This window comes from Protomyctophum bolini (assembly GCF_963924005.1).
Source record: "Protomyctophum bolini genome assembly, chromosome: 1".
Taxonomy (NCBI): Eukaryota; Metazoa; Chordata; class Actinopteri; order Myctophiformes; family Myctophidae; genus Protomyctophum; species Protomyctophum bolini.
The window spans coordinates 41,562,696-41,587,448 of record NC_137862.1 but is presented as its reverse complement, the minus strand read 5'-3'; the positions used below and the strand labels follow the sequence as shown (position 1 = coordinate 41,587,448).

At 42.7% G+C, this 24,753-nt stretch overlaps 1 protein-coding gene across 1 annotated transcript in view; it reads right to left on the bottom strand.

Annotated features, from left to right (window-relative positions):
* Positions 1–24,753, bottom strand: part of spon1a (spondin 1a) — a 101,380-nt gene that overhangs the window by 49,649 nt on the left and 26,978 nt on the right. Inside the window, exon 6 of the mRNA XM_080759281.1 lies at positions 24,561–24,709. Coding sequence (XP_080615407.1) covers positions 24,561–24,709 — 149 coding nt within the window. The remainder of the gene's footprint in view (positions 1–24,560; positions 24,710–24,753) is intronic.

Sequence of the window (24,753 nt, the reverse complement as noted above, 5' to 3'; positions counted from 1 at the left end):
ACGGTTTTACAAGTGCATTGTGTTATTTTTCATGGGGGGTAAGTAGATCAAGGCATGAAAGAAGAAAGTTTGATCGCTTTTACCACAGAAAAGTACAAGGGTTTCGGATATTCAGAACAGAAGCTTATAGCTTTAGAAACGGCAATCTGAGCAATGTTGTGATGCCCAGCAAGCATTAACAGTAGAGTGGTTAAGAATGATAAGAAAACAATGAAGTGACCACTACCATCCATATGGCCTGCTGATTTTCATTTGAAGCTGTGAGGGAGATCAATGGAAGCGCGAGAGAGAGGAGGAATGGAAAGCAAACAGATCAATGGTTATGTCAGGAGCTCATAAAGATTGGTTTACCATACAGATTAGTGGTGCTGCTCCAAGTGAATGTTCTGCTGCCACTACCACTGACGGTGTCATTAACTTTGACAGCCATTAGATCTAATGAATACATGAACGAAAGCCCAGAGGAACCTTTTGCACACTTTTTAACCTTTTGATGTTTTAAGCATTATGTTATACTTTAGCTATTGAAAAATGGCAGAAGTACTGTACATAGCGTGGCACCGAGCTTGTAGATCTGCTATTTTTGAAATATCATGAAAATGTGGTGCAAATCTTTGAATGTACATTCTTTCAGAGCAAACGTTTTTAACTCAAATCTTTGCTTCCGGGGGGGTCCCTGGAACCACATATTTTCAGATGGGGGTCGGCGGCCAAATACAAATAATTTTGAGGCTCCTTGACATGAAATAGTTTGAGAACCGCTGATATAGAAACGTAGGTTTTTCAGAAAAATGACTGATTTACAAGACATTTAGTAGAATCTAGTCTCAGGTCTAAATTGGTTGTGTTTGCAGAATGCTAGAATGCATCATTTTTTATTATTTTTTCTAAATATTTGACAATGTAAAGCCAGTTGGTATTCCAGTCATTTCCAGAACAGAGAAACTGTTATTATCCATCAGCAAGGCGCGGCCCCTTCTCTCACCAAGGATGAAATACAGTACACTCTTCACTCAGTCTTGGAAGGGAACGATTCATATTGCATGAATAATTTCCATCTCGTCTTGACGAGTGCAGTGAACCATCATTCGCGATGCTTGATTTAGCATTTCTAATTCCCCTGTTAGGCGAGAAACGGCATTTAAACTGGCATCATTACAAATAGGAAATGGTTAGGAACGGAGTCAGGGGTGTTAATGTGCTTTAATATCGCCTGTTCGCTCCAGTGATATTTCTAATGATTTAGTATGGATCCAAGTGAGAAGACAGCCAGCGTGCAGGCACTTTCAGGGACAGCCAGTCCTAACAGACATCATTTCAGATTATAGTAGATTAACCTGTTAACATAACATATTGGCATGATTGTGGTAGGGAAATGCTCGCAAAAGCTACGCAGTACGCACAATTACACACAGTTGAAGATCAATGCACACGAGCCCACAGGCAACTATTTAGATGAATATAATCTTTGATATTCTCAATAAAAAATAAATAAAAACGATAACAATACAATGAACAACTTTAAGTAGGACATCCAACATGTCTAAGACAGGCTTTAATAAAACAATAGGCTGGTTGCCTTCTGGACAGCTGGAGGCAAACTAGAACATTTAAAATTAAAATCATATTGTCTCCTGTCAAATAATCTTACTGATGTTATATGGCACTAAGAATAATTGCTCCATCTCTCTCTCTCTCTCTCTCTCTCTCTCTCTCTTTCCCTCCCCCCCCTCTCTCTCTCTCTCTCTCTCTCTCTCATGTGCGTGTCTGTCTGCATGTTTGTGTGTAACACCTTGTCAAATCGCATCATAACATTTCTGAATTAATCAAAATGAACAAGGCCATTGCTAAGCAAAAGCATCCGTCATCTTATGCCACTACTTGGGGTTGCAAACAAAAATATCTCAGATTGCTGAGCCTTGCCTCTGGAAAACACAGATGGAATAGCGAGGGGCGATCACCAGATCCCCAAGAGAAACCCCATGCCGTTGACTGGTTATTCACATGCTCCCGCGCTAATGAGGCCAGTTTTGACCACGACGAACACGATATAGCTGACAGGATTGTTCCCATGGCGATAAAAACTGTGGTGAAATGGCTTTTTGGGGCCTTTTATTTTGAAGTTTTGGTCTGAAACGGCAGGCTGTGTTTTTCTAAAACAATCAGAGTGTCGCGTCCCTACAGGCTATGGGACGTTAGTATCCACCACGTGAACATGTTTGCTGAGGGGTGATAGCCCCTCCCTCCTACAGTATGTCCAGCTTTTGGTTTATGTAACCCAAATGTTGTCCCAACATAAACGTTAACTGCCATTGACAATGAGTGGACTATGTTGAGTGTTCGCGTAAACATAAACATGACGAAAGTGCATGAGGACGCAAATTGTGATTGGCCGGAATGAGATGATGTATGATGTACAATGATATAGAGTGCCCCATCACTTCACATGAGTGTGATTTTTTTATACAGCTTTTGTCCCCACAAAACGCAACACAAACATTAAATGCCATTTACAATGAGGGGGAAAATTTACGTCATCTTGTCCCCACACGTCTCATATTTGCCATCGTCAATGAAAGGAGAAATTTGGTCAAATGTGAAGTCGGTGGTAGGGCGAACGGTTCTCGAGTTACGTGGATTACAGACACACACACACACACACACACACACACACACAGGTATAGAGACTTGCATTATAGATAATTATGTTTTCGGATACATATTTTATCGTGCTGACGACGTTACGAATGAGTAATACACTGTCTGGATGTCATCTTGAATGAGATTGAAAACGGAGTAGTTCTGTAATCAAAACAACTGTGTTTGGAGGAAATGCAGCAATGGGAATAAATCAGGTGAATGAAATCAAGGTTAATTTCTATGCCTGCATGTGGGCCTCTACACGTCATCACACAGCACATTTTCCTTCAAAGGAAGTTATTCCAATTGGCTTTTTATATGGGCTTTGGATGTAAAAAATACACAAAAATGGAAATGTTCCCATTGTTTTGGCATGTATTTTTAGGTATGCCCATATGATGACCACGGATATGCCCTAAAAATATGATATGCCCTACGTCTTTAACCCATTCTGGGCGGGAACCCGGCCCTTTTGGTGTTTTTTAGCATTATGTTATACTTTTAGCTTTTGAAAAATCACACCCGTGTGAAGTGAGGGGCACTAATATATTAAAGTCTCATGTTGATTAGGTGATGTAAAACAAACGGTGCCAACACTAAACGCCATTAACAATAAAGAGACAATACGTAAACAACACATTATGACATACATTTTCTCTGTATTGTCAATGCGTTTACTAAACAAACTTTGAACTAAAGACATTCAACCTGTGTATATGGGGCTAGCGCCCCTCAAAAATAGCACATCTACAAGCTCATAGCGCTGCACCAAGTGCTGCGCTACGAGCTTGTAGAGCTATTTTTGAAATATCTTCAATTCGCAAATCTTTGAATATATATTATTTCAGAGCGAGCGTTTTTAACTCAAATCTTTGCTTCTGTATATGTTTTTCCCTGGAAAAACATATTTTCAGATGGGGGTCGACGGCCTATAGAGGCCTTAACAGACGACGTCACACTGATAAGCACCAGCAAGAACACCACCTCTCATAAGATGCAATGGAAAGGTTCTAACTGCACTCACGTATACAAAATGCCCCATCAAACTTTCAGATGCTGTTTTTCTCCCAGTGTGGAGGAAGAATGATTAGGATTTTTATTGTATTCTCTCACTCTTGAAATATATAATTCATTGGTTTCTGTTGAGTGTGAACAATAATAGCAATTCAAATCAGTTGTCCTCAAAACACCACCTCCAGTCGCTGTCATAAGAACGGGATGTGCGCTCATGATTACATCACGGCAGCAGAGCCTATTTGTGAACGGCTGCAAGTGCACCTGCAGCCCATCAAGTGTAATTTATGCGCACGCAGACCTCTACGCTCAACAGTCGCATTCGCAATGCGATGTGGGCTTGTATATCAGCTGTTCTCTGTGCACGATACTGTTGCGCAATGAAGTATAAATGTCTCCTAGGGTGCATCTCACTAGCCAACACGGGTTGAATGAACTGAAACCAGTGCTCTGATCTGTTGGTAATTGATTACATGAAACAGTCACCCATGCGCCAAGTCCCAATGTTTGTAAACAAATAATTGGTCTATATAATTTCTGGGGTCCTTGACATGAAATATTGAGCACCAGTGATATAGAAACACAGGTAGTTCAGAAAAAACTGTCAGAACTTAGGAGGCATTTGTAGAATCGACCTCAGGTCAAAATGGGTAATTGCCAGCCACCTCTGAGGCTTGGGTTCCTCTGACACTCAGGCACCTGTGGTCTTGCCTGGGGCTGCGGTGTGAACAGTCGGCTCTTCTACTACATTGAATGGTAAAGTGACTGATGTTCAAACGTTACTCTTTTACCTGCTTTTTACTAACACTAACTTTACAAAGATGCCCAGAACATGGGGATGAACCTGTGTAGTTTGTCTGCTCCAACAGTAGTGGCAAAATTCAACTTTGGAGAGAAACGGAATGTCAAAAAAAGACACCGCGGTGGCTGAGACCAGAGCCATAGAGTGATGGTTGAGACGAAGCAGTGAAAGGTCCTGAAAGATACATAACGTCAGTCTTACCCAATACCCAATCTTTCTTATTTCTGTTCATACTAAGCAGTGTGTGTGTGTGTGTGTGTGTGTGTGTGTGTGTGTGTACCGTGTGTGCGTGCGTGCGTGCGTGTGTGCGTGCGTGCGTGCGTGCGTGCGTGCGTACGTGCGTGCGTGCGTGCGTGCGCGCGTTCGTGTGTGCGTGCGTCATTAACACCAATGCACCTACAGTACAAAAACTCCCACTACAAGACTGGTGGAGAGGAAGCAGCAACTGGACTTTTTTTGACTCTTCAAAGATCCCAGCTGCAGCTCACACTAGGCTAATCATCATCATTAGTGCTAATTAGCATGCAAATACCTCTTGTTATTTATTCACCCAATGTGATTCACTTGCTCCACAATAATGTATCATAGCAACCTGGTGACATCTGTGTATGTGAAGGAGAAAGAAAATCTTTATTTACTTCAGATCTCCGCCAGGCTGGGTTGTCTATCCAGTGCTCTCTCAGTCCTGAACTACAGACTTTAAAAATAAACTTCTTTCTTTCTTTCTTTCTTTCTTTCTTTCTTTCTTTCTTTAAAAAGGTTCTGGTTTAGAGCCGCTGTCCCCCTTTGAAAACCTGTGCTTTAATGCAATTCAATTGGTCTAAAGAGGCCTTCTCCCTAGATGAGAGGACTACGTCTGATGTTGTAATCAAAGCGCTGCTCAGCAGTCTCTGATCTGCCTGTCCTCATATACTCCAAAACCATTACTAGACACACAAAGAAGAAAGGCTTTGTAATTCCCACGGGATACAGGCCGAGATGGGTTGGATTAGGCTCTCGATCAGTACATATCAGTGCATATGGCGTAAGATCCTACACAGCCTTCAGGTGTTAATTAAATCTCCATTGACATTCCCTCTATCCCCACCTTGCAGAATAAGCGACAGCTAGATGCCACAGGTGAGTCAGTCAGTCATAAACAGATCTAGCTGGGAACAGGAGAGGAGTATGTAGGCCCTACTGTACAGTACAGTATGTCCTACAGGCAAAGGAAGCAATGCAGCGACAAAATAATTGTCCATCCATGCTTAGGGCAGATGAGTTGGTAACGGCGATCACCGTACCCATTTCTCTAGAGGCGAGTGCAGTGATTTGCTGACCGTGGTTGTCCTCGGCGGCAATTCTCTGTGCCTTGGAGCACAAGGCAAAGCCTGAGCGCTGGCCGGCAAACTCATTCATCAAGCAGCAGCCGGAGCCATCATACGGGCCGCTCCAGAACACCAGGGCTAGGGGATATCATTAGAGATGAATTGAGGTAACTGCCTTTGATGACCCAGTTCAGGCTATCTATCCCTCTCCAGGCCTATCTGCTATTCTTACTTATCCCTCTCCAGGCCTATCTGCTATTCCTTACTTTCATTGCACCTTCCCGATTCCCTGTTCTTAAAGGAGGTCAGCATTCATTAAGGCTGGACGTAGCACTGCAGAGAGTGTGATGATCTTGTGTTAAGACTGCCCAGTGCAGGTAAGAAACCATCGCTAACTCAGGCTGAAACCTGAGGTCTAATTAAGGGCAGAAAAGACAACTTGCTGACCCCACCACCACAAGAGATAAGCACTCCTCCTACCAGAAGACATAGCCAAGTTGATGTGTTTTGCTCTGGTGTGCCTGTTTCCCCAAAATGATCCTTGGTCAGCGTTGATTATTGTGAGCCTAAAATCAGTAATATTTAACAGACGCTGTGAAAGTTTAACTAATGCAACAGGCATAACTAATGCAACAGACATATATATCGGCAGTGAACAAATACTGCATTACCTTGCAGCTCCCTTTGATTTGAACTAACCACACAGACTGAGTTGGCATAATAATGCAATAAAAGCCAGCGTTTCTGTGGTGATTAGGCTCACCTTCCTAGTCCTGTAGCGAAACCTGTACCAATGCTGCTGCTGTGTCAAACTTGCTACGTCCAACTGGGGAAACTCCCCCCTGTCACGTGAAAAGAAGCGGCTTGGACTCCTCATGCATTGAAGGGAGCATGAGGCCAGTCCGTTGTTCTCCCCAGGTTGGCAGAGAACAACATGGGTTACAAAATCGTGGGATAAAAACTATAGAAAAAACATTTGCATGCACAATTGCACATCAATTGTGCTGTCAATAAACATTAAAGTTTACCAGCACCGTCAAACTGGATGCCTTAATCTTACAATGATGTGCTTTTTGAGAGTTCAAAATGTTAAGCTCCACCTTTTGTGATGTGCTATTTTCCCTATCGAAACACCCATTTCACTTGAATATAACTTGCTTCTTGTTCCATCTCATTCCACTGTAAACCTCACTCCAATGATGTGTAAGATGGTAAGATGGCAGCAGCTGCACTGACATTGTCTGGCTCTTTCAGAGCTGAAGGCTCAAACCAATATGGTGTAATCATGACTCCTGCCTCAAAAATGACCTGATCAATGGGTGAAATGGAGGAGATTAAACGGTCTGCACTTTTATAGCGCCTTTGTCCAAAGTGCTTTACATTCACCCATTCAAACACACATTCACCCACTAGTGATGGAAGAAACCATGTACTGTAGATCAGGGGTTCTCAACGTTTTTGGCCGGGGACCCCCGGAAATGTTTTGGCAATGTCTCGGGAGTTCAGTCAGGTTATTATTCAGACTGGTAGGACCTGCAGGACATACTGTAGTGTAGGATGTTATTTATAGATGGTTACAAACCTGTGTGAAGTGAGGGGTGCTTTTATCCTCATACATCATCACACATCATGACATTCGTTCTGGCCAATTAGAATTTGCGTCCTCACCTTCGTCTTCAATGTTTGCGTTTACGCAATGTGTGTGTTGGGACAAACACTAAAAACTGGCCATTCATTATCAATGGCATTTAATGTTTCAATTCATTTTAATGTTAACGCCAACGTGTGTAAACACAAACAAAGTTTGTGTTTACACGCACCCTCAACGCTGGACATTGGAGGGGCTGGCGCCCCTCAAAAATATAATAAGTTAACATGTTTAGGTTACAACAGCGATAACCCAGAATTTGCAGAAGCTGTGACATGACCACTACCAAAACATCATGACGTCATGTGGGACATCATCATCATGAATGATAAGACACCGCTCACTTCACATGGGTGTGATGTTCTTCTTTCTTAATTGAAAATGATTGCATAAACCAATGGCTCACCTTCGCATCATTTTTGAGGGGCGCTAGCATCTCCTATATGCCCAGCTTTGTGTGTCTGCGTGTCCGTAGCACTGAATGTGATGATTTGATTGGCTGAGCACGGAATGTGATGATGTAGGCCTATGATAATAAGATCGCCCCTCACTTCACACAAGTGTGATTTTTTAAATCCATCACCAAATTTGCATTGGTGGTTTATTGTATATTCATGCGAAGCCTGGGCCTGCATAAGTGGTTGAGGGTTAATGTGAATGCAATTCAACTCCTCTTGTGCTTGTTCAGTTTGACCTGAACGTGTCAGTTGAGCAGCAGAGGGAGAGACAGCCCGGGTCACCACCAGCTAAATGATATGGAGATTGGAGTGAGATGGGGTCCCCAGAGCCAGGGTTTCATTTACATAGGAGGAAGGGAAAAAAACTAGGTAGAGCAATTACTGAAAACAAATTTACCAAAGCCACCTCATGAATAACATCACAAGCTTTATGACGCAGGTTTACTGTAGCCCATATTGCGGTGTTTCATCTAATGAAGGTCTTAAAAACGAGTGTAAACCATATATGTCGGGGGACATATATGGTTTACACTCGTTTTTAAGACCTGCTCTGAATGTTAACACCATGAGCGGCATAAACGGAGGTCTCCGTCATATCCCGCTCGTCGCCCAGGACTCACAGGACGGAACATTAATGATATCATAACCAAGCGCACCGCTCCACAGGCTGGGAGCGTCGATTGAGCAATATTCGATGGTTGTGGTCCCCCCCTGCATTTTAGTGGATGAGAGGAAAAATCTGCAAACAGCTCTAGGGGAGAATTGCTGATCACGTCACGTGTTGCACTAATGACCATTTCAGGGGTTTAATGTGGGTGTATACCTTCTGGCCTCCTACTGTTTTAATTTGATGGTAATTTATTTTCCTGTTACCTCAGTCTTGTGACTGCACAGATAAGCAAGATCAAAGTGTTTTTTCCCCTAGTTACAAGGTTTACTCCTCACTCCAGAGGACCGTTAACTTTGCATAGGGTTTGTTGTATGTTGGGCTTCCAAGATTACAGAGAAGGTACAGTAGGACAGGTGCTGACATGCATGGCTGCTGAAGATTTTCTCTCTCCTAGTAGTCCGTATGCCACAGGCTTTTTTTGTTCAAAGTGGGAAATTTGGTATGTAGTATTTTTTGTGTAACGTGTCCACTTGCCCAACTGTGCCCAAATGTGATGACCTCCCAAATGCGATGACCCCACCACATTTGCGATGACGGCTATGGCCGTTTTTAGCCCAAGGAATGTTTATCATGCAAAACTAATGCTTGCAATGGCAATGATTCAGAATCATGAAAAACCCCTAGTTTGACACGTCACATGCTACTTAAAGCATAACGAATTTAGTAAATTTAGCCTCATATGGGTTGCTAATGGTATGTTCACATATAACCATATAAAAAACGATTGCTCAACGCTAACAGCCAGTCACCAGATGGATTCATGAATGTATGTAGACAGTATTTTAGGCCAATAAAAAATACTATATACCAAATGTCCCACTCCACGTCCCCGGCTGCTGGACTATTTGTAATATTGCAAATGCTGATACTTGAAAGGCAAGCTAGATGCTGCTGATCAGTTGATGTGATACAAAAGTACATAGAAACCAGAGAGATAATAAACGAGCGGGTTAGCCTATCCTGAATTTCAATAGCCTATCCTGAGCCTATCCTGAATTTAAATAAACAATTCATTGCCATGAATTGTTTATTAGCTATTACGCTATAGAATTGAAAAGTGTGAAAAACAAATAGCTCGGTACCTGCCGCAAGAGCTGAGATTGAAAACAGTGGTTAAACAATGTTGTGGAACTTGTGGATCAAAATAAGATACAAGACATTGGCCTGGATATATTAAAGTATACCCAAGAGGAAAATATACCAGAAGGGTTATAGATCCTAACAGATGGAATGTGAAATGGACAATAATAGCTTTCCTCTCATCTCACAAAGCCTGTTTGGGGAGAACCGGCTCTATCCCTGTGGACAGACACAATAGTGAAGTAACAGTGTTGTGGGCATATGGACGTTTTATGTATTATTTATTTGTTAATCTCTTTATCCATGCTAAAGCCATCTCAGTTGTTTTCATATCTGCTCTGATATAACACTTTCTCTCACTCTGTTATCCAGTCTCTGTCTAGTCTACCACCTGCCTATTAAATGTAATGCTGGGATGTCTATATGACGTTATTTAAAATTGGTTATTTAATTAAAACCACACATCTGGGGTGCCGGAAAGACATGCTATGATAACTAAAACTAAGACTAAATGTGTTGACAATTTCATCAACCGATAAAAACTTTTTAAACTAAAATGCTAGGAAGGGGACTAGTGGACAAGAGATCCAGTATAAGTAATTTTACACTTGGTTGCATGCTGAAAATAGCAGATCTACAAGCTTGCAAGCTTAGGCTATTTTCAGCAAGTGTAAAAACAGCCATTACGATGGCATCAAGGCCCGCCAAAATACATTTTAGTTGACTGAATCAACTGTAGATTTAGTCGACTAAAATCTTATGATATTTAGTCGACTAAAACTAGACTTTCACTCCAGAAGTTTCATTCCAAAGACTATGACTAAACAAAAATAGAAATTTGCTGCCAAAAACAACACTGCTACCAGGACGCTTCCCACATGCTGAGTTTCCTACAGTACAATTTTAGAACCAACGTTATTGAGCCTTGCTTTGCAACACTACAATGTGAAAAGTTCTCTCAAGTCTCAAGTGACCCTGGAGCAAATTACCGCGGCTCACGACTCTGTGCAAGCTTACTTACATTTTCATTCGAGTTCATTTTGCGGGGATAAGTCATCACGTTTCAGGGATAAAATGTTTTCCTGCCAGTCCAAGGCATTAAAGTAGCCTAAAATCCACTTTTTTTTTACCAGGAATGAATCTGAATCTGACACACACAAGATTATGTTATTACATTTTTTTCACAATATAAATTATTAAGTAGCGAAAGATGAATAGAAGCAGAACTTCATGGAATACTGCAGGCATATTTTGAAATTGGATCAAAGATGTTTTTCTATGAACTCACAATAACTATTTTGAGTTATTGTTATGTTGATTGGATGACTGGGTGATAGCTCTGTATACATACTCATGTCATTTATGTATGCCATTTAGATTTGTTTTTGTCATCACCACATACTGTAGGATGTATAGTAATGGGTATGTTGTTGTGAAATTTACTAGATTGTTATCTACCGGTACTAGATTATGTCTCGCTTGTTTCCGTCATACTGTATGTCCATTTGTGAATATCAGCTAATGCTGAACCATGAACCTCTCTCTGCCCCAAATGTTTCAAATCGACCTCATGGTGGTGCTATAAAGTTTTGCCTATAATTCTTGAACAGTAGGTCGTAGTAGGTCAACATTCAAAGTCATAATATCGATACTGTTTTTCCATGGATTTGGTTAATTATCATAACTAACAGACTAAAAGTACCTTTGATCCTGCTGCATCATGCAGCTCACACAAACCGAATTCTACGATACACTGGTTCACCCACTTTTCACTATAAATTGATTTGTTGGAATGTGATATAACTTTTTTTTAATAATGTTTTATTGGGATTTTTCCCATTTTTAAACTACAAGACATACAAGGAACATAGTACACAAAAATGAATGTGATATTACCTCAGACTATAACTGCACTGCACTATCATGACATCCCTAAAAACTGTTATTAAAAAGTAAATAACAAATAACCACACATAATATACTATACTGTACCATATTCCCCCACCCATAACGACTACAAAACACAAGAAAATAGGAATAGCACTGAATATCAATAGATAAAGAGAGAAAACTCCCAAATGATTTGGATTGATTCGAATTTGAATGATGCTGAACCACATGTCATCCTCACAGTCACTGAATGATGCTGAACCTCATCTCATCCTCACAGTCACTGAATGATGCTGAGGTCTCATCCTCACAGTCACTGAATGATGCTGAGGTCTCATCCTCACAGTCACTGAATGATGCTGAGGTCTCATCTTCACAGTCACTGAATGATGCTGAACCTCATCTCATCCTCAGTCACTGAATGATGCTGAACCTCATCTCATCCTCACAGTCACTGAATGATGCTGAGGTCTCATCCTCACAGTCACTGAATGATGCTGAGGTCTCATCCTCACAGTCACTGAATGATGCTGAGGTCTCATCCTCACAGTCACTGAATGATGCTGAGGTCTCATCATCACAGTCACTGAATGATGCTGAGGTCTCATCCTCACAGTCACTGAATGATGCTGAGGTCTCATCTTCACAGTCACTGAATGATGCTGAGGTCTCATCCTCACAGTCACTGAATGATGCTGAGGTCTCATCCTCACAGTCACTGAATGATGCTGAGGTCTCATCTTCACAGTCACTGAATGATGCTGAGGTCTCATCCTCACAGTCACTGAATGATGCTGAACCTCATCTCATCCTCACAGTCACTGAATGATGCTGAACCTCATCTCATCCTCACAGTCGCTGAATTAATTTTAAAACGAATTTTAAAACGATCTGTGAGTGCAATGTTTCACAGCAATCATATTTGATTGCCAATCAGATTTCAGAAAACAAGCCACTTATTCTGGCAGATTTATGGCATATAGTTGATTGTTGTTGGTACATTTTGTAAAGCTATTATTATTCTCCTGCAAACTTTGGAAGCCAATCTTAGCCAATCAGGCTTGAATATGAAAAATCGGACAGAACCGCCTTGATCGCATGACTATAGAGATGACGTGTACATAATGTGCATTCTATTAAATTCTGTAGGAGTAATAGCCAAAAATGTGTTTTCCAAAAAACGGTGGCGCTACTGTATAACAGGCTGATGTAAAACCTTTGGGTTCTGCTCCAGGGAGTGTGGGTGCGCAGTTTCACACCGATCGGTCCAACGGTGGAAATTAGCTGTTAAAAGATGGATGGACAAATAAAAATCCAGGGCAAAGTGCTCCTGCAACTAAAGTGAGACAAACGTTAACCACTTTACCGACCGTGGTCCGCTTGGGGCCTATCCTTGGTCTCTCCTTTTTGCGTCTACACCAAGTCGCTTCGCTGAAAAGAGCCAATCTGCTATTTTCTCTTGAATGTCCACCGATTCGGACATACCCAGAATAGGAACGCTAGGGTTCATGTGGTTAATTACATGATGTGAAAAAGGACCGTCATGGGACATGTTTTCTCTCCTTCACTTGCTACAACAATCCCTGCATGCATTCCAGAGGACATCTCTGGGTAGCATGGCTTTATCAAAGCTGCCTCTGGCCAAGATGTCTGAGATTCCACAATAATCCATCTTTTATCCCTTTGTCTGTGTGCATAGCCTCTCGCCCTTAGCCAGTCAGCTGTGCCGAGGACCAACCACAGTCAGCAGAACAGAATGGATTGGACACTCATACTGTACAAACACAAACAGCACTGAGTAATCAGAGATAGTATAGCTCATGTCATATATGCCTAGTTTGCCTACATACAAAAATATAATTCACCATTATGTATTTTGTGATTTTCAGTGCTCACTTTACCATGATGAGAAACGCACACAGGTACACGCGCGCACACACCCACACACACACACACACACACACACACACACACACACACACACACACACAGACACAGACACACACACACGCACAAACACACACGGCACGGCATGCACAGGCACACACATGGCAAGCGCACACACACACACACACACACACACACGCTTTATACTCCCACAATGAACATACTGGCAAGCTCTACCCCATTACAAACATGTTCTTGCCTCTGGCTGTACTGTCCCATTTTGCCAATCATAATCACAGTCTTGGGAGCCAAAGGCATCCACTGAGCTTTGAGAGGTTTGTTTTTCCTAAACAGCCATATCTCTACAGGGCTCATGAAGCTCAGTTAACAGACCACCACAAACCTGCCAGTCAAAAACTATTAAAACTCTGGTGCCTGCTTGTCAAACATACAGTCAATTGAGAAGAACCCCCTCCAAAACAAATGGCTGAGGGGGCAGAGCGGCACAGCAAAGGACATATTGAGATCGGCGCTTACGTTGTCCCATAGCCTCACTGGATCACTGGCTGTCTGTGGTGAGATGCTGTATACACCCGCTCATCTTCGGTTTGGCATGGAACAGCATGGCTTGGCAAGATTTGAAACAGCACTAGGGTCAGGACCTCACCCTCTGGGAAGCCCCTTTATAGCTAATTGCTATCCCACTGTGGTCAAGCTGACCTCACCCTGCACCAGGCACGCTGAATGATACAGCAGGACTTGAAGACAACTCTAGAAACAGACAGCTGAGGGAGGGAGCGAGGAAGGAAGGAAGGAATTGTCAATGGGAATTGAATCTGTAAAACTAAAATCTATACACTAATAGCTGAATATAGGAGGGGCTAGCTCCCCTCAAAACCAAAAAAGTAAACTAGGCTATGTGTCAGAAGTTAACAATGAACATTGACATTTAACACTGGTAATTGTAGCGGTTGGAAATTGTTTGTATGACAGACTGGTAGAAATGGTATACGGTATACGGTCTTCGATCAACATGTGATTCCAGTTTCAGGATGAATGACTGTTGATATGATGTGACAGATATGTGATCTTGGGAGTTGCGTCATTAATTAATGTACAGGGAATTTCTTTGACTGTAAGACCGACGTTCCAAGAGTTATAGGGTTAAATGTAAAGCTGCCTGTTATAGTGCCACCATGAGGCCGACTTGAAAGATTTGGGATGGAGGTTCTTCCTTGAAATGGCCTGTTGCTGAGTTTCAGTGTGTGTGTGTGTGTGTGTGTGTGTGTGTGTGTGTGTGTGTGTGTGTCTGTGTCTGTGTGTGTGTGTGTGTGTGTGTGTGTGTGTGTGTGTGTGTGTGTGTGTGTTACTACAACTACAACGCGTTTAAACTACAACCTCTGTGCCTGAACCCATTTAGTAATCCACTCTTCCTGTCTCACGTATTATTGCACTACACCGTTCATGCACCTTTCAGCATCATTCATTGCACTACATCTTTCACGCATTTCTCTGGCACCGAAGCAACACTTCCCCCTAGAGGGCTGGACAGTAATGTGTTAGTATACAGTAAGTCAACATAATAGTAACAGTCACACAGTCTCTATGTTACAACTCTATGTTACTACTGCACAGATCGTCAAGTATAATGTCGACCAAATGTTAATGCAAACAGATCACGTGCTGGTCAAACATTTGTAACCAGTACATGAGCTCCTCAACCTGTTAAGACAGGTATAAATGAAGTCAAGGTGAAGCCTGGTTTGATCTCCACATGCTGTTTGATGAGAGCGTGTATATATCTCAGAAAGACATTATAAAACGTAATGAGGCACAGCGGGAGCCAGACTCTCCTTAAATAACATTCCATTCATTAGACCTTCGCTAATGTGTCGTCCACAGTCCACGCAGAAGACAGGCCCAGGGGAAGAGACGACACGGGGCATTTGGTCATCATCAATACTATTAAAAAGGAAACTTCAGCGGACGTCCTTTCAGAGAGAGAGAGAGAGAGAGAGAGAGAGAGAGAGAGAGAGAGAGAGAGAGAGAGAGAGAGAGAGAGAGAGAGAGAGAGAGAGAGAGAGAGAGAGAGAGAGAGAGAGAGAGAGAGAGAGAGAGAGAGAGAGAGAGAGAGAGAGAGAGAGAGAGAGAGAGAGAGAGAGAGAGAGAGAGAGAGAGATGAGAGGGAAATAATATACATGACTTGTTTTACATTCAGTTGAGTATATGGTCTAGTAAAGTAAGGGAATGGGCTGTGGTTTGTTGCTCGTTGTGTTAGCCGTCTCAAAGGACCTTGGAATCCATTTCTCAGATATGGAATCGGGAGAGCTCATATGCTGCATGGCTCTAATGGGCTGATGTAAATCAATCCACACTAACTCACATCTGAAAGATGAATAGCATGGACAGCATTGCTGCTTCACTCTCAACACCAATTAAATAAGCATAACAGCATCAGGTTAACAAGTTTGTTATTGGTAGTTTTATTTATTTATTTTTATTTCTTCTATTAGTCGAAGTGGATAAGTGCGGATATAATATTGTATCTTTGGCGTTCGGCTCTGCTCCATTTTTCTCCCTGCTAAGCACAATTAGAGAGCCATCGTTAATCATTAAGAGCAGGGAGATAGGCAGCAATAACAACATGTGATGCATTGTAAGCTCTTAGATCTGCTATTTTGGCCTTTTCTGTTCTCCTACAATGACATGCCAAAAACAGGGATCCCAGGTTGAAAGCGTTTAAAGGGCTTTTCAAGCGCAGAGTGACTGACGCGCCTAGTAATTAATTTTCAATGAGAGGCGTTTATTTGAGGGGCAAGCGTGTTTTCACGGGTGCGGTCCCTTGAAATTGTCACGCGCGTGCTTGTTTCGTGCACATGCACACAGGCGACTAGACCTGGATTGTGGTGAGCTTTTTTTTTTGAGCAGGCAAATCGACCAATGACTTGCGGCCCCTAGATGTGTCACAGAGACTACATTTATTTTGGGAACGTTTTAACCAAAAAAATAAAAAGTAAAAGGACATTAAAATGTTGACATATATTAGCCTATAGCAGCTTTAATGGGTTAAAGCAAAATGACACTTTGCTATAGCTTTGGGTTGTCACCATGCCATGATATTACTAAATACTGATGGTGGGATATCTGCTCCGTTGATTAGAAATTGACATTCCAAAATTGTCTGCTAATTGACTTGCATTTCACGGTGAAACCAGTGCTGTAGTCTAGATTTTTTCAGACTGTACCATAATTATTCCCTCCACGACTTGCGCATGAATAGGCTATACCGTACGCTCGCGCGTGGTCAATGGATGAAATGATTAGGAGACGGTATATGCTTTTTTCCCCCTCCAAAACCTCGGCACAGCATACTATATATATATATCGTGTATTATGGTAGAACACACCACTGGGTGAACAGCAAGATCTCCCACCCAAACACAGTGAAATAACACGGATTGGCAATTCCGTACATACACGACTAGAAAACCCCCAAATCCGTACATATTACACTAGTACTGTTTTGACCACGACGGAGGTGTGGCTTTCACTAGTAGTGTACGGATTTGCCATTGCGTATTTTTTCACCGTGTTCAGGTGAGATCGGGTTACAACTCGGACGGGGCTGAGTCGGCTCAATGGAACTTCGCAACGTGAGCCACGGCAACGTTGCGAACGCCCTGAGACTGGGAGGTCGGGGTTCGATCCCCGGCCGGGTCATACCAAAGACTCTAAAAATGATTAAAGGCCCTTTTGCCAACCCCGCCTCGGGTATGGGCACTGATGACACGGAGGAGAGAACACGCCCCAAGCGCCCCAAAGCGAGAATCGAACCCAGGACCGGCTTCTAGCTGTGAGGTGACAGCACTACCGACTGTGCCACCGTGCCCCTATATTTTACCTTTTTAGTTGGAACTTAAACCTCACGGTTTAAGTTGCTGTATGACAAGCTAACGGTTTTGGACATACTGTAGAAGTTTTCCTGCCAACAGCGACAGAATGATCATCCTGTCATCTGTGATCCGTACCCTGTAACCCCCCCCCCGCTCGCTCAGATCAGCCAAGGAGGCTGGCAGAACCTTCACTAAAACAGCTGGGACACACATCCCAGACTCTTCTCCCTTGTGGCTCCAAAACTATGGAATGAACTTCCATTGCAGACTCACTCCCAATCTAGTGTGAAAACTCATCTCTTCAGACTCCATCGGAGCCCTATAGCACTTGCCGTAGCACTTGCGCCATACTGTAGCCTCGACGACCTTACAGGCGTACGGTATATTACAAAGGCTAAACTTATGTACTTTAGACCGCATTTTATGCAGACATAGCACTCTAGTGTATACATTACTCATAGATATTCTACTGTGACAGATGTTAGGTTCTTAGCTTGCTTATGATTCTTGATGGCTATTTCTATGTATTTGCTGTATTACCACCATAGGTTGTTCTTGCTTACTGTAAATCGCTCTGGAAGTCTGGATTAAGAGCGTCTGCTAAATGCCTATATTGTAATTGTCTTTGGCTCTGACCTGTGCAAAGTGCCACATGTGTCACATCCTGAGTGGGATCCTCCCGAGTTTATTTTTATTTTGACATTGTCTCAGTTGAATACTCACTCAGGAGCTTGCAGTGCAACGCCACCGTGTACTATAGCAAACCATAATAGAGTATTCTGTAAGCGTCTGTAAAACACTCCACGCTGTGCCAGGAAATACGATATTTCATAATCCGTCTGAGGCCGAGGTGTTGGCCCATGGTTCCATGGAGACAAAGAGTCTCATTAACCCATTAAGACCTTGAGACCAGATTCTATAAAAGGTCCTTCTAAATCATGGCAGTGTTCTGAAAAACGTATCAGTGGTGCTCAAACTGTTTCATGTCAAGGACCGCCCAGAATTATCTGTATTTTGCCTGAAAATATGTTGATCCAGGGACACCCCCAGAAGCAGTTTTTTTTAGTTAAAAACGTTAAAATAGAAGATCTACAAGCTCGTCGCATTGAGCTTGTAGATCTGCTATCTTTCAATAGCTAAAGTATAAAAGGATGGTTAAACTCTATAAGGTGACAAAGACGACGTTTCAGGTCTGAATGGCTTAAACTTCTCATTAGGGACACACTGAGCTGCTGTAATGGCTGGCCGCATATACAAATCACCTCAGACGGGAAAAGGGGAGGCAGGGGGGGCCACATCAGAGAGAGAGAGAGAGAGAAAAAACATGCACTTATAGGCATAGTCTGATATTTATGGCTAATAAATGCATACAAATATCGTAATATCGTAATTATTTTTATTTGTAAAAACTTGTCAAGTTGTTACAATGTGTTAATTCCATGGCTGCATAATTTTGGTATCGGTTGATATCGGAATCAGAAATTAGGAGTTAAGACAATATCGGGATACTGGCAAAAAGGTCAATATCGGACGTCCCTACATGCGATACAGGTACGCGGCCCGGGGTTGAACTGAGAACGCAGTCGGTCCAGGCTTATCAAAGTGCCCCCTCAGTCTATCGTGTCTAGCTGTTCATTTAATGAATATAGATCCTTGAACATATAGATCCTTGAACCTTGAACCTTGAACCGTGAGAGGGCAGCGACAGTGCAGTCACACTTAGCATCTCCAAACTGATTTATGTGGCGGCGGCGTGTCGTGATTGACTGCACAAGTGTTGTATAGGCTGCGTGGGAAAGCAGCCTCAGGCTCGAGGAAGCTCTTTACATCATGCAATCATATTTTCATTAGCAGCGGGTCACATGGGAGGGACGGCAACGAGCGGCCTAAGCACAATCGCTGCGTGTTGCTTTTGAAGACGGCGGGCGTGTGTGTGGGATGGACAAATTGAATTCAGCCAAGTGTGGATATCACATCCTCTCAACCTCCTTTCAATACAAAGCCGTTCCATTAAAAGGGAAATACAAAGCACACATGGCATACATACGCATTACCCAGGTGACCGATCGAGAATTAAAATTCTCCATCAGCAATTCTAAAGCTGCTTTTATTTTGTTTGTTCCCACGAGACAAGCCTGCATAACGAGTCTCCCTATAGTGGACAACATGCAATGATAATAAACAGCAAGACGAATGACACAGCAGACTGTACTGTTATCCCTCCTCTGACAGGTTGACAAACTCCAATAGGAAATAAAGACATCAAACTCTGCATTGATATTGGAGGTAAAACAATGCGTGCGTGCGTGCGTGCGTGCGTGCGTGCGTGCGTGCATGCATGCCTGGCTCAGCAAATTAATTATATGAACAGAAAAGATGAGTTCACCTCTTGGCTGGAATTGAGCCTCGGTATGAATATCAATGTTGCATTCATCGCATAGTTGTTTTCCCCCGACGTCGACCCCCCCCCACCCCCCATTCCCCCCCCCCCTCACCTGACACAGAAGAGAATCAGCTTTCTGTCGGTGTCAGCGTTTTACCAAAGAAGCGCTCGATCTGCTGGCTGCTCAAAAGGGAAAGGCTCCTTCTGTTCACCCGACAGCCTTATAGCTCAAGGGCAAGGAGTGTGTGTGTGCGTGCGTGCGTGCGTGCGTGCGTGTAATAAAGATAAGAAGGGAAGAGGCTTGAATAAAAGCCTGCGGTAGATGTTCCAGGTCATGGGAAAGGGCATGTACAGTATATACATGTTGTAGTTAGAGGTCAGCTATGGTGAAACATGTGCTCGCACACAGAGTCACACTGACCCACGGTGCTATTATTGAGCCATGCATTGTAGCAGCATTTCAACCAGTGATCCGGGACCACCAGTGGTCCTTGAGGAGGTTCCAGGTGGTCCACCCCAGAGAAATGGAGAGTTGGTAACCAAATGGACCCTTACAGATATTTAACTCTTGAGAGTGTAAAATGTTACGCTTGTTAAACACCTGCATTACTTACTATTTAGAAGTCTACAGGAGAATCATTGTTTGCCTGTTTTAGAAATAGGTCAACAATAGAAATTACACTAGTTTTGTGCATTAACTTACTTTTAATGCGTGGCCCCAGTGCCCCCCACAAAATGACCGTAACTATAAAATATTCACAGAATAAACTCCCACCACGGGACTCGGGCAGTCTAATACATGTAGACTGTTATAGACGATGTAGACTGGTTATTTTTGGCAAAGAGATTCGTGTAGAGGGAAAAAGGAGCCGAATATATAACCCTGGGGGACTCCAGTCAATGAAGCATAGGGTTTGAGTGGTTCATTTAGGGGCTAGAACAGCATAGAAAACGTACTGCTTTGAAAGCCAGTTCTGATACCGTACCAATATGAACCATCGCCCTAACGTCTGTGCATTGGTTCTGCTTTTGTTTTTTGTTTTTCACCAGACGAGACGTGTGTCAAATGAAAGATTGAAGTCGGTGGGGCGAACGGATCTCGAGTTACTTGGATTACAGACGTATGTGCACACACACACACACACACACACACAGAGACGTGGTGCATTTATTGTAAGATGTCACCCCGGGCCAAATCATCTTCACTTCCATGCAGTACAGTAGTTCTGCACTATAGCCTGGGAACCAGACGAATCTGCGGTACAAAAACATGACTCAAGTCATTATATGTCAGCTTGCATTCCATTCTCTTGCATATCGTACACCTTAGTGGGGCTTTCTGTAGTTGCGTTTGCAGAAGAGTGCAATCAGCATGCGGGTGAAATCACCCCTCAACGTCTTCTGACAGACATACATTTTTCAAAATAGATTACAATGTTCATCAAATTATAAATACAATGTTCTCCAGATATACAGAAAACTGGTGTAGGGACCTATGGTTGCGAACGCAGTGAGCACTTACTATGAGACCTAGCAGATCATGTCTGTCTGTCTGTCTGTCTGTGTGTCCGTGTGTGTGTCCGTGTGTCCCCCCTTTGTGCCCATATATGGAGCTGAGTGATTTCCCGCTTTTGTGCCCATATATGGAGCTGAGTGATTACGTCACCATGACTCAGCCATAACCATATAAGGAGTCCCAAAAGCAGCTATACGTCCAAAACCCAAATATGTACGAGCTGCGTTCGCTTCCCGCGTTTGCGCGTCTTACTGGTATACTATAAACCTAAGTTGTGAACCTACTGTATACTACCTTATAAAGGACATATACACTGTAGAACCTTACTGTATGTGAAGTATAATTTAAACAAAAGACAACGATCTCTCTGTGCACAAATACGGTCAGGAACATTACCATTAGCACTGGAGACTGGCGGGTTTAATGCCACTCCTGAAGAAGAGAGATATTGCTTGTTCTGTGATCTTGATGAAATTGAAAATGAAGTTCAAGTTTGTTTTACTGCTCTAAATATGATGACATAAGGGATATTTTGGTTAACAAGATGTCTTCTATCTGTGGGGATTTCCTAGATTTAAATGACTACTGTATGTAAAAATGGAGATGTGTTTTGCCAAAGGGACTTTTGTTGTGGCAGATTGTATTTGTCAAGCTTGGGAAAGAAGACAAAGTAGGCCCTACTCTGTATAAATTAGAGTTGTAATGCAATGAATTAACATAACCGCAAGCACGACGCAACACAAACCAAAGCAAACTTCACTTTATCCACTCAAAAAAGTTGTTGCATGCTACGAGCTGGCAGCTGGAATGCTTTTCTAGAATCTACTTATTTATAACACGCCCAAATCATGTAAAAGGAAAAACCCGCCAAGTAAGGCAAAACCCGCCTAGTAGGGCGGAGATATAGCTGAGGGTTGATTTCACCCAACACCGTGAAAGCAGCCGTCAATGGCTTCTGCCAGAAACCCATTGGCCCGAATAGGGCTATTCTCCAATTGGCTTATAGCTCAGGCCAGCCAATCATAAAAATATCGCCATTACATGGCTCCTAGACCACGTGACTAGACTAGAAAGTCTGATCATTGATCAGCTCTCCAAGCTGATAAAAAAAGGAAAAAAATGCCAGAAAAATTGATAAAAATAAATGCCAGTCTGGCCATGCTAGGTCTACACCACCATGGAGTGACTGAGCCATAACACCCAAGGTGGAAATATCAGCAGAATATAATGTTTTTGGTCTGACACAAGAAGGAACCATGTAGAAATGTACATTGTATCATTCTATCAATAATCTATGACACCTGTCATAGATTGGTATCGTACATATTATCTAAAAGTTGCTGATCTTTAAGCTCACGAGTCACATCACAATGTTGCATTGTGATGCCTTGCGTTGTGAGCTTGTACATTGGCTATTTTGGAGCTGTTTTGAGGATTTTGATTAAAAAAATCAACCATTTGTTTATGTAGCCGCTTGTCTGTACCTGTCTCCTCCTCGCTGGTGAGCTTGGTGCAAACAGCGTAACAATAGATGCCAGTTACCTCACAGCTCTCGCTTTGCATAAACTGTGTTTGTCGTCAGATTGCCTAGCCCAATAGCCAAGCTGAGATGAAAAGGTGACACAGAAGGTCAGACATGTCAACAATAATTGGAAAGATTGCTTTTTCTTCTGTCTGGTCTCATATGCTTGCAACAAGTGGTTGTTGCAAAGAAATATAACATCCAAAAATGACACTGCAAGAAATTCCACAGAGAAAGGGACACAGAACACAAAAGTTAAATAAGCTTGAATCTATGAGCGGCGAGATCGGGACAACATATCTCTGAGAGTAAGCTTTCTCACTAACATCAATACATCTTCACACGCAGGCGCTTGCGTTCATTCATGCACAATGCCCGATTACTTGAGGAATCATCTGACCATTTCTTATTTGGCAGCTTTTAAATTCAATCTCATCTCTTAGATTAGAGGTGAACACAGTTGACCATGCTGGTCCTGGAAATGAAGAGAACACAGCAGCAGCAGCAGCAGTAGTAAGGCGGTATATAGCTGTGACGCACAGACCCCAACACTCACTCTATGCTCTCATTATCTTCCATGACTCTGGCCTTCAATATTAGCCAACAAAAAAGCGGGTTAATGTGTTTGGTCCTACGGAGCATTGGTTCGAACGACAACCTACCTCAAACCCTCACCCTAACCCTAACCTCCCCTGGGACAGCACACCTAAACCTAACCCCAACCCTCTCCCGATCCCAGCGCACATCGGACCAATGCTCCTTCAAACCAATGATCCGTCGGATCATAGTATGCCTCCCCTCTGCAGCACGCTCTGCCAGCACTGGCTATTTTAAGACAGATAGACACAGCCACATAGAAGGACAAACAACAACAGATAGAGGAGGAGAGTGGGAAGAAACTGAGCATAACATCTGGCTTAAGTTGTGTCAGAAAAAGGAATAGTTTTAGAAAGTTATATAAAGTAATGTGTGAACGTCAGTTGAAGCTGTAAAAGGCATATACTGTATGTGTTAAAGGGAGACCGGGAGAAACTATTTCCCTGGAGTGTATCAAAGGGCACATACTTGTAACTGAAGCTACTTGCGAAACACAGTTATTGATTGAGAGATTAATGCAGCTCTAAGTATGTACCACCAACACCCATCCATGTGAATGTCACTGGCTAAAGAACAAGGTCATTACACTTTATAATATGTCAGAAATAAGATCCCATTAGCACAGAATAAAATACCTCAGTTGGAAAAGGTTACCGTAGTTTTTCCCCCTATACTATACTTAGTAATACAGACCTGAGTTACAACTGTACTTGATGCTGTTTTTTCGCTGTACAGTACAACAAATGTCTTTGCTGTAGGGATGCAGGTGGTTCAAGTGGTTGCATACTCAAGGACAAGATGACAGAATACGGTCCACTCTTTCCATTGCTGTGTAGTAATTGTACGTGCATGTACAGCCAAAGAATAATTACGGTGCTTGAAAAGCACGAATCGATCCACGACAATGAAATACGTCACAGCCATCTATCCAATATTGAACTCCAGTCAGCACACCCAGAAACATCATGTCTGATGGCATGGCACTAAAACCTTGATAGATCCCCTATGGCCACTGCAGGGTATGCAATATGCAGACCGTCAGCTCTCTCGCTCTCTCTCAATGATTCCTTTCTGCTTTGATCATTCCCATAGAGCGTGAATAACAAAATACAGCATTTGTCTGACTACATACCACATCATCCAAATTGATTATCATCATCCAAATTGATTATGAAAAACACAGACAGTCTTTTGTAATTTTCACTTTTTGTGATGCAAAGCAGTTGGACAATGAGGTATAGATGAACCCTTACCTTCTGCCTAATCTCTTCCTCCATCTTGACTGGGGAGCCCAACTCAGCCACAGACTTAATCCCGTCACTCGAGTAGGCACCATACTCCCACAGTATGTAGTTCTTCGAGTGGGACGCTCCAATTATGGCAGACCAGTGATTGGCACGACCTGGTGAGGTTAATTGACACAAAAACAAAAAAGGTATCTTGGCC